At 36.0% G+C, this 12058-nt stretch overlaps 1 protein-coding gene across 1 annotated transcript in view; it reads right to left on the reverse strand.

Annotated features, from left to right (window-relative positions):
* LOC124545195 (UDP-glycosyltransferase UGT5-like) overlaps positions 1-12058 on the reverse strand; it is a 57485-nt gene that overhangs the window by 15059 nt on the left and 30368 nt on the right. The window contains exons 4-5 of the mRNA XM_047124060.1: positions 5556-5778; positions 398-617 (exon numbers count right to left, since the gene is read on the reverse strand). Coding sequence (XP_046980016.1) covers positions 398-617; positions 5556-5778 — 443 coding nt within the window. The remainder of the gene's footprint in view (positions 1-397; positions 618-5555; positions 5779-12058) is intronic.

Genomic DNA, 12058 nt, shown 5'->3' on the forward strand with positions numbered 1-12058 from the left:
GATCTGAATAACCCGAACAGCAATATCATGGAATGATAAACTGCTGTCCTAATAGGGCACAATTATGCCACTGTTGAATTGAGATATGTGCTAGTAGAGGCCTCTCATTCTTAAGTGAAGCATAACATGATGTTCTTACAAACAGCCAGCATTCTAATTCAGTTTCTGAATGAGAAACCTGCTCTGTAATTCTTCCTTACATGAAGAATATAGATGGTGTCACTCTCGTCTACTTTATGTGGCTGTGCTGAAATGCTTACATTTGCATATCTGAGCATGTATAACAGTTTTTGCAAGTACAACATTTGTTGCAGGCTGCCTTCAGACTGATGCAATTTAAGGGGCTGCAGTGTTATTGTGAGTTAATGAAGTCATAAGTAACAGTAGAGGACCTTACCTGTGATTGTTGAGAAGTTCAGATATAGCCCAGGTTAAGGAAACCTCAGTAATATTCTGAAAGTCGAGCTGTAGCCCAATTCCAGCTGATACACTCCTTTTCACATTTGCATGTTGATCAGCCATTATAGGTATTCCGATGATAGGAACACCACGGCTGATAGCTTCTATTGTACTCATAAGACCTCCGTGAGTAATAAAGAGCTGAACATTTTTATGAGCTGGAATATTAACAGGTAGTTTTAATATTATCAGTACAATAAAGTCATATGAAATAGTTATATTTGAGACAATGATGTTTGAAACACAGGGAAAAAGTGTTGAGACTGTTCGAGAATATGTTTACATGTTAAATAAGCATTAATTACTCCAAAGAAAACTGATAGCAGAGTTATTATTTAAAACGGCAAGGATAATAAAGCATATATATAAAACCACTTTGATCAAACCAACGTTTATTATCTTTTATGTTGACTCAGTCATGTCTTAGTGTTGTTGCAACATCATTAGTACTTTTTATTTTTAATTGTTGTCATTACTTTAAGAAAGTAAGTTATTTTGGAAACAGGTTCACACTTATATGAAGATGCTCTTAATATTTGGTGAAAAGTTTTACAAATCACTAACTTACATTCCAAATCTGGTTTTTTATGTAGCTTACACTACAGTTTGGCATCTGCTGTCAATAAGGGATTTACGTTAACACATTTTTTGTGAAGAAAGTAATGTCAAAAATTAAGTTAGTGGAACATGATTATTTGACATGATTTTATACACTGTGGGCTGCAATTTAGAATGAAATTTTTTGTGAAGATACTGGGGACATTTAGCTATACATTGAGCATACTCAATGTAGCCTCCATCAGCTGTGACACATTTGGCCCAATGTTCTTTCCATGATGTAAATGCACTTTGGTAAAATTCTGGGGACTGACTTTTACACCGTCCCTTAACACAGAAGATAAGGTCTTTCTCACTAATAAATGTTTTACCACACAGGTGGGCCTTCAGACAACTAAAGAGGTAAAAATCAGATGGAGCCAAGTCCAGACTGTAGGGAGGATGGGGAACAATTCTCCAACCCATTTTCCTGATTTCTTCCTGCATCATAAGGGCAGTATGAGGTTTGGCATTATCATGGCATAGTCTGATGAGCTGACCCTGACGCTGTGGTCTGTGGGTCTTGATGGCATGTCACAGCTTGTTCAATGACAAACAGTAACGGTCCTGGTTAATTGTGGAGCCAGGTTCCAAAAAAGTCAATGAAAATGACACCACACTGATCCCAGAAGAAGGAGGCCATCACCTTTCAGGCTGCTGTTCATGAAAGTCTCGCTTTCTTCTTCCAAAGGGAGCCTGGACAACGCCAATCCATGGATTGGGTTTTGCTCTCAGATTCAGACAAAAACAAACATGTTTCCTCCTGGGTAATGACACCAGCAAAGCACTATTCCCACTCTTCAGTAAAGGTCTTCATGAGACCCTCACACACATTATTCCTCATCGTTTTCATTTCTCTTGTTAATAATCTAGGCACCCAACATGCACAAATTTTTCTGTACCCTAGTGACTGTGCCAGTGGTACCACTTTTTGAATGCCCTTTGTAATTGGAAAAACAGTGTATATCTTATCCAAATGCTGTCTGTTTCATGTGGCTGTCTCCAGGTTTGCAAGACAGTTTGTAAGTACTCTTGCTGGTAAGTTGGAAATATATCATTTAAAGTTAAATAACTAATGCCTCTATGCTCAGGCCTCATGGGAAAAGCATTGACAACTATCTAGTCATGTGGCTGAAATCAGTATGATGATGCATAGTGTTAGCACACCACTTTTCTTCCCTTCAATGTTGGTTTTTAAGATTTGTGTGAAGTTAAAAAGTATGTGCCATATTGAGAGTCGAACTAGGAACAATACCTTTCACAGGAAGTCCACTATTGGTTGTATTATTTTAACATGCCTCCGGGGCCAGTTCAAAGTTTCAAGTTATCTCTTGTTTCTCACAATATTTTTCAAGCTCAGCAGAGGTTAACACATTGTGATGTTGGATATCATTTCTGGGAGAATGGATACATTGGAGGGTTTTGACTTAACCACATTCTCAGGAGCATTACTGAGAATCTTAGTGTTGACTTTCCCATACTGAGACCTGTACTCCTCCATCGAGTATTTTCTCAGATGTATTCTCAAGGCTGAGTGTGTTCTATAAGAGCTCTACCACCAAGAGAAAAATCCTTGGCAGTACCACAAATAGAAGATAATGTGAAAGAACTCATAAGAAATATACTGATGAGGTGTAAAAGAAAGTAGTAATACAATCATGATGAAATTGTAACACTCAGATGTACTGTGATGGTTATTTTTACATGTATTTAAATTCTCACAAAACTGTGACAATATAAAACCTATACCCCAAACAAATTAATAATAAAAAAATAGCAAATGGAGGAAAATATTTACAAAATTTGAAAAAAAAGCTCATATTGGATGTAAAGAAACAGGAAAGTTCCCCACTGTAGAGGAACTGCACTATCCCTTCCTCTTCCCCACTCCCTCCAGACTGCTGCTGCTATCCCATGTGATAGTTGCATTCAGGCCTAAGCTGCTGGAGTTGGCGGTATGTGTATGTGAGGTGTGCTTGCATGTGTCTATGAATGGTGTGTGTTTCTCTTTTGCTGATGAAGGCTGTGGCCGAAAGCTTTGTGTAAGTGTCTTTTAACTGTGCCCATTGGCAGCTTAACATGTCTTCCTTATGGTAAGTAGTAATCAATATTTTCCTTGGTAGTCATGTGTACATGAGGTGTGCTTGATGGGTGTTTTTCTGTTTCTCTTTGCTGATGAAGTCTGTGGCTTTTTGTAAGTGTCTTTTAACTGTTCTAGTCTGCAACTTAACATGTCTTCCTCTTGGTAAGTGGTAACCTATATTTTCCTAGAATACTGATATTTCTATGTGGAGTTTCCTTTGTTAGATATTATGGTTTATTAGTTGTGTAGGTGCTGTTTATTGTATTTTATTTTATTTATCCATCCGTTGACAATAAATATTGTATCGATGTTGTCAAGGGTACATGTAAGCCATTTCAAAGAAATTGGACACAAACAATATATACGTAAAAAAGTACAAAACAAAATAATACAATGAAGTTAATAATAATGCAATGAAATTAATATAGCCTATATACATCCCTGCTTGTTATTTTAAATGCATAGTCTGTTTTTCATAAGGCTTTAGTTTTGTCCTCCCTAAACGGCTAGTCCTTATATACACAACACTGCTCAAGTATATATTTATTGCCATGTGACCTGATTTTTGACAGATCTTTTGGAAAACACATTTCAAAATATCCCATGAAAATGGAAGAAAATGTGTTATATGCATCATTTGTATTTGTTAGGGATAGTCCTTCTGCCCAAGCCTCATTAGTTAGCATATTTATGAATTCTACACAGTTTTCTGTAGAAAAATTTCTTTTATACATGAAGTGTGTTTTTTTCTCTTTCAGTGGCCTTGAAGGAATTTTGAGAACAAGAGCACTGTGGTCTGATAATCCCAAATCAGTATTTGTTACTTCAACTTCTGTGCGTCCTACATTTGAAAATATATTATCAATAATACTGACTGTATTATTTATATATAAAAACAAAGATGAGGTGACTTACTGAACAAAAGCGCTGGCAGGTCGATAGACACACAAACAAACACAAACATACACACAAAATTCAAGCTTTCGCAACAAACTGTTGCCTCATCAGGAAAGAGGGAAGGAGAGGGGAAGACGAAAGGAAGTGGGTTTTAAGGGAGAGGGTAAGGAGTCATTCCAATCCCGGGAGCGGAAAGACTTACCTTAGGGGGAAAAAAAGACAGGTATACACTCGCACACAAGCACATATCCATCCACACATACAGACACAAGCAGACATATTTAAAATTGGTCTTTAAATATGTCTGCTTGTGTCTGTATGTGTGGATGGATATGTGCTTGTGTGCGAGTGTATACCTGTATTTTTTTCCCCCTAAGGTAAGTCTTTCCGCTCCCGGGATTGGAATGACTCCTTACCCTCTCCCTTAAAACCCACTTCCTTTCGTCTTCCCCTCTCCTTCCCTCTTTCCTGATGAGGCAACAGTTTGTTGCGAAAGCTTGAATTTTGTGTGTATGTTTGTGTTTGTTTGTGTGTCTATCGACCTGCCAGCGCTTTTGTTCGGTAAGTCACCTCATCTTTGTTTTTATATATAATTTTTCCCACGTGGAATGTTTCCTTCCATTATATTGACTGTATTATTTGTTATTCTTGTGGGTGTGTGTATGTGTGGAAGCAGGTTGAAACTACATAACAGATTTAGGAACTGGTCTTTTAGCCTACTTTCACTCATAAGATTAATATGCAAATGATAAGCGGAAATGTGACATAAAGACAGTAATAGTTGATAATTACACAATAATTCCTAATCTTCATGACAAATGAATTTGATTTCAATACAAATATTAAGGTGCATAATCCTGTACAAAGAAGTGTATAGCAGAAATATTCTGAATCAATAAATGTTAGTTTTTAAATAAATTTCATTCCCTCTCTTGCTTTAGTTTTTGCCTTCAGACTATAGTACCAACATTTATGTACTACATCTATATTTCTATATTAAAAATGGGAAGTAGTTGTATAGAAATAGAAGAAAGAGTTAACTGAATTAAAACCAAAGTTGAGAATTATGCTAAATGCATAAACTAATGTATTTTTAATCTCGAAAACTGGTCATCTTCCTCAAAACACGTGTATAACCTTCTTTGAGCAGAAATTCATTAGAAATATTTTTTATTGTAATACTTGTCTTCAGAAATGAAGTGTTTATTGTAAATACTGAAAAAAAGGTAAAAAAATTGAATTAAGTGGAGGGGTGGGGGATACTCACCCACTTGTGGAGGAAACTTTTCCATTTATAACTACTACATCCACTATAAGTTTTTCCTTACATCCACTATAAGTTTTTCTCAAAGTTTTAAAACTTTGTACATTATTCCCCCGATTTTTTCTAGTTTGCTTGGCTACTGTGTAAGCAGCAAAATTAATTTTGTGTGTGTGTAGAACATATCTGAACAATTTATACAAAGTATAAGTCAACACAAGTATGGACATTAAATAGTAAATCAATTATTGTTCTTACCTAGTAAATCAGTCTGTGGGAGCCACTTATCAATTTTTACATTCTTTGGTTTTCCCGGGATATTATCTGTTTCGTATTTCCAAAGAACACATTGCTTCAACTTTGAAAATACATTAAGAAAAATTGTTCTTTTCTCTTCTGGGAAATCAGCACTCCTTAAATTCGAACCCATGCTAAAATACACAACTCCTTGTGTGCATGTATCAAGATAATTCTGAATATCCTGCAAAAGCCATATGAGCGTCATTAAGTGTTACCAACCAATGCATTAGTGATCCATCTTATGCAATTAAGGTTTTTTTGCAAACACATATTGCACTGCTAGATCTCAAATACAAGTTTGAAAGAAAGCTAGAGAATTTCGAATAGTTAGCATATCATATTGACAATCAGTGGTTGGGCTTCCATCCTTCAATAAATGAAGCAGTGTATGGCTGTTACCAATATAGTGTTCAGTGGCCCCTTTATCTCCTGGGTACAGAGCTGTGCCTATATTTCTTATGTGTGTTTGTTATCCAAGACATTTACACAACATCTTTCCAAAGTAGCCATAGATATTAAAAAACCTGCATGGTAGCAATCTGAATTTTAATGAGCACATGTTTCCATAGAGATTTCTTTAATTTTCCTATGGGTGGCAATTCTATAGTTATGCATGTTACTACAGGTTTGCAGTCCTCCTCTAGCTATTCCTGCTTTGGCATTTTGCATTTCCTGCAAATCTCTTTTTTAGACCACTATAGTCCTGTTTGCTTGCTTCACTAGTTGTGTTCCTGGTTTCTTTCTTACATTCAGTAACTCATTTGTTATTCAAGGATATTTCTTGGACATTGTGTTTTGCCTATTTGATGTTCTACTGCCTTCAGTATTACATTTCTTGAAGCTATCCATTTGTCTACCAGCCACAATGGCCAGAGACAGTGGCTATTTGTGTGTGAGTTGTGCTTATGTGAATGTGCATGTGTTTTCTATTTACAAAGAAGGTCTTTTGGCTGAATACTTATTTATCAGTCTTTTAATTGTGCTTATCTGTGACTAAACACCTTCTCTATGTGGTGGCTAGCAGTCTATCCTGTTCATAATATTGATGTTATTCCATCTTGGACTTCCCATTGTTTCACTTGTCTTGTACGGTATTCCTGCCTCCTGTTGCATCCTTTGAAATTGTTGAAAATTTCTGATTCTTTCAATTTGTCCAGATTCTACATTTCTACAACTTCTTTAGAATTAATCTGCAGTTCTTATCTAATAAATTATAGCAAGAGTTCATATCTGCCACTTGAAATGATTTTCAGGTTAAAATGTGATTTTGAAATTTCTGTCTTCCCATTATATAACCTATATGAAAACTTCCAGTGCTGCCAAATCTCTTCTATCTATACAACTGTGATTAATGATTTTTAAACTAAGTGTTTCTGGTTAAATAATACTCTGTTTATAGCATGTTAATCTTTGTACATATATATCTGGCTAGTTAATGTAAATAAAGCTGTAAGAATGATATATGTTGTCCTGTTAGTTATTGTACAGTATGTAAAACAGTGCCAAAACCCGGGAGTGCTGTGACTATTGGTGAAGGAACCAGCTGCTAGACAGAAAAGGAATGAAGGAAACAACATCCGCTTGTTTCACGTTCTAGCCCTACAGCAGGGCAGTCTGTAATCATGTTACCTCATCACCCGCAATTGACCAACTAGAAAATTATTTTGAACAATTACTTCATGAGCCCACTCAAAGTGTAAATGGTTGTGAAAGCATACTTGACCTTTTAGCAACAAATAATCCTGGACAAATAGTGAGTATCATGATGAATACAGGGATTAGTGATCACAAGGCAGTAGCTGCTAGGCTGAATACTGTAACTCCTACAACCATCAAAAAGAAATGCAAAGTATATCTATTTAAAAAAAGCTGATAAAATGCCCTTAACGCCTTTTTAAGAGACAGTCTGCACTCCTTCCAATCTGATCATGTAAGTGTAGAAAAGTTGTGGAATGATTTCAAAGAGATAGTATCAACAGCAATTGAGAGATATAGACCACATAAATTAATAGGTAATGGTACTGATCCCCCATGGTACACAAAATGGGTCAGATCACTGTTGCAGAAGCAGCAAAAAAAGCATGCCAAATTTAAAATAACACAAAATCTCCAAGACTGGTAAAGTTTTGCAGAAGTTCAAAATATAGTGCGTACTTCAATGCGGGTATCTCAATAATTCCCACAACGAAACTCTGTCTCGAAATCTGTCAGAAAACCCATAGAGATTGTGGTCATATATAATGCACACCAGTGGCAAGATGCAATCAATACCTTCACTGCATGATAACAACGGTGAAGTCACTGATGACAGTGCCACTTGACAGTGCCACTAATATTAAACACGATTTTCCAAAACTCCTTCACCAGAGAAAATGAAGTAAATATTCCTGAATTCCAATCAATAACAGCTGACAAGATGAGAAACATAGAAATAGATATCCTCAGTATCACAAAGCAGCTTAAATCACTTAATAAAAGCAAGGCTTTCGGTCCAGATTATACACCAGTCAGGTTCCTCACAGAGTATGCTCACTCACAGAAAGATCCGTACCTAAAGACTGGAAAATTGCTTAAGTCACACCAATACCCAAAAAGGGAAGTAGGAGTAATCCATTGAATTACAGGCCCATATCACTAAAGTTGATTTGCAGTAGGGTTTTGGAACATATACTGTACTCGAACATTATGAAGTACCTCAAAGAAAACGTTTTATTGACACGTAGTCAGCACGGATTCAGAAAATATCATTCTTGCAAAACACCACTAGCTCTTTATACTCACGAAGTAATGAGTGCTATTGACAGGGGATGTCAAATTGATTCCATACTTTTATATTTCCAGAAGGCTTTTGACACCGTTCTTCACAAGCATCTTCTAACCAAACTGCGTTCCTATGGAACATCACCTCAGTTCTGTGACCGTATTCATGATTTCCTGTCAGAAAGGTCACAGTTTGTAGTAATAGATGGAATGTTATTGAGTAAAACAGAAATAATATCCGACATTCCCCAACAAAGTTTTATAGGTCCTCTATTGTTCCTGATCTATATTAACGACATAAGAGACAATCTCAGTAGCTATCTCAGATTGTATGCAGATGATGCTTAGATTAGATTAGTACTTGTTCCATATATCATGAATACAACACTTTGTAATGATGTGGAACGTGTCAGGTTAATAAAAGGTGTCATTTACCATCTTGTAAATTCATCAGATGACCAAAACAAATTGCAAAATGATTTAGATAAGATATCTGTATGGTGCAAAAAGTGGCAATTGACACTGAATAAAGAAAAGTGTGAAATTATTCACATGATTACTAAAAGAAATCCGCTAAATTTCGATTACACAATAAGTCACACAAATCTGAAGGCTGTAAATTGAACTAAATACTTAGGGATTACAATTACAAATACCCTAAATTGGAATGATCACATAGATAATGTTGTGGGTAGATCCAACCAAAGACTGCAATTCATTTGCAGAACGCTTAGAAGGTGTAACAGATCTACTAAAGAGACTGCTTACACCACACTTGTCTGCCCTCTTCTGGAGTATTGCTGTGCAGTGTGGGATCCGCATCAGATGGGACTGATGGATGACATTGAAAAAGTACAAAGAAGGGCAGCGCATTTTGTATTATTGGGAGTAGGGGAGATAGTGCCACAGACATGGTACATGAACTGGAGTGGCAATCACTGAAACAAAGGTGTTTTTCATTGCAACGGGATCTTCTTAAGAAATTTCAATCACCAGTTTTCTCCTCCAATTCTGAAAACATTCTGTTGGCACCCACCTACATAGGGAGAAATGATCATCACAATAAAATAAGAGAAAGCAGGGCTCGCACAGAAAAATTTAAGTGCTCGTTTTTCCCACACGCTGTTCAAGAGTGGAACGGTAGAGAGACAGCTTGAAGGTGGTTCATTGAACCCACTACCAGGCACTTTATTGTGAATAGCAGAGTAATCACATATGTAGATGTTGAGTACCTTTTTCCTGGCAGGCACAAATTAATGGATGCACATACTAACTCATATATAATAACAAAGACTGAATGTTACCTGCAAGGGTAGTGAGTAGTGACATTTTTAACATTATACATTTTTTGTTGTACTACAATCTTTGACTGCTAGTCTGACAAGAATCTGCTGACAGCAAAATGTGTCAAAGGGTGTAGGACAAAGAATATGCCATAATCTGTAACTGCTTTGAATGAGTGTTTCATCACAACTGTTTACATCATGGCCAACCAGGGATAGTGGCCTGGGCACTGCGAGCCATCTTGTTTGTAAAATAGGCAGAGTAGAGCTGTGGCTGTATGTTTACATCCTTAACTGAACTAGCAGGAAAATAGGTGCAAAAATGTGAAGTGTCTTAGAAAACCATAAACGTCTGAAATCTGATAAAAAGCACATATTTGGTATTGTGTTATTAGTTCTGATAATTTCCACCTTAATAATACAAAAGAAGTATTGTTGACAAATACAACCGATGTAAATGTTAAGAGCTTCATTACAGATACACAGTTCATGCAGTTGTGAAGTGTGTATGTGAACATAGTACCACATTTGCATTTTTTAATAATGTGGACAGATTCTAAGACTACTATCAAAATTATGGAACTTAACCTTATGATTAATATTAATCATTATAATGTCGCTAGTCAGTTCTATAAGAAGGATGCCATAAGTCGAGGAGTTTGAATATTTACTAAATCTAATGATTAATAATGTTGAGGGCTGTAACTCAAATATCTCAAAAGAATTATTTTCTCTGTATGTCCCTTTTTGTTGGTAGCTCAATGATATTAACTTTTAGATTCTGTTGTTGATACATGGTAGCCAAGTGTTACAGTGACTTGCGGTTATTCATAAGTCAATAATAGCTAACAGAACTCATCAAGTAAATTATTATTGTTGCATGCAAATTGATGGTTTGTATGCCTGAAGAATACCCACAGTTCTCTAAATTTATCAAACACAAAAGTAAGTTTGAGTACTGAAAAGTATTTTGTCCAAGTGTGTGGGGAGCTGGGTAAAGTAATAATTATAGATCACCTACATGGGACATAGACACTTTCAATAATAGTCTCTTCTGGACATTACGTTTACAGAAAAAGACACTGTTATTGGCTGTGTGGACTCCAGTATAAATCATGTGAATGAATCTGCATCTAAGGAGCTATTTCTTAATGTATTGCACAGCTTCAGCATGTTTCCTCTCATATATAGACCCACAAGGATAGTGAACAGAAAAGCAAGTTTCATAGGTAACATTAGGCTTCTCTACTGGTTAATTTGTTACTGCAACCAGGTTTTCTGCTTTCATATTCATTAACTTCACCAACTCATTTTTATGTATAGTCCATATATGTAACATTGTTCTCTCAACTAAATTTAGAAAAAGTTGTGTAGATAAAAATGCCAGGCAATAATATGTAACTCTAGTAAGTAAGGCTCTGACTTATCCAGAAGACTGGAACAAAAAAAACTTTTTTTTTGTAATCAGTTGATGTTGGATCAAAATAAATAAATAAATAAACTCTCAACCAAATTGTTACCTTCCAACATAACCTAGACCTTGAGTTGCACTACAGATCAGTCTATCATCACAACCAAGGTTTCAGGTTGGGGGGATCCAGTATGTAACTTTAGCTTATAATGAGTAATGAATTCTAGTTAAAAGTGAGTTCACAATCAAATAATAGTGCTGCTTGTAATAATTTCTCTTCGGCATTCATCATTAACTTTGAAATGTGCTTTCCAAACAAACTGACAAGTTTCCATTCATGTAGGAGAACTAAATCTAGTACCTGCATTATGCCAGCCATTAAGATTTCCTTTTGGGGTTTAACAGGGATTAATTATCAATTCAAAATATTAACAGATCTCCAGTTTACAGAGTATGTAAAGACTTATAAGAAAATATGTTGTTTGTGGTTTTGTTAACATACACTTTTTCTTCACCATAAGCCCAAGAGAAGAAATCCATTTGTGTAAGTACTGACCTGGGTGACATTTTTGTTGCTCCTCACAATCCAATCACTTTTCATCAAATACCTCATCAGTGTAGTTATGCACGGTTGTTGTGTAATGTGGTAGGGCTCCATCATGTTGAAAGTAAAGTGAGTTTAAGTTGTCGATTATTTTCAGTCCCCTAGTAGCATATCTTGTTCACATTTCCAGATAGTTCCCTCCATCTTAAGTTCCAGCAATCAATCAAGACCCAAGTACTCCACAACATGTGATACCACCACAAATGGTAACACCAGGATGATTTAATTGCATCTCAAAACAGGTCTCTATGTACCAATAGGTACAGCTGTTTCTGCTTGAAAGTTGCATCACTCCAACTTATCTTAGAAAAATCTCACTACCACCTTCTCTTCATTTAACATTGTCTCACAAAATTTAAGCCTATGATTGATATTGACTTCCAATAGCCTGTGTACAAGACAA

This window comes from Schistocerca americana, chromosome 8 (assembly GCF_021461395.2).
Source record: "Schistocerca americana isolate TAMUIC-IGC-003095 chromosome 8, iqSchAmer2.1, whole genome shotgun sequence".
Lineage (NCBI taxonomy): Eukaryota > Metazoa > Arthropoda > Insecta > Orthoptera > Acrididae > Schistocerca > Schistocerca americana.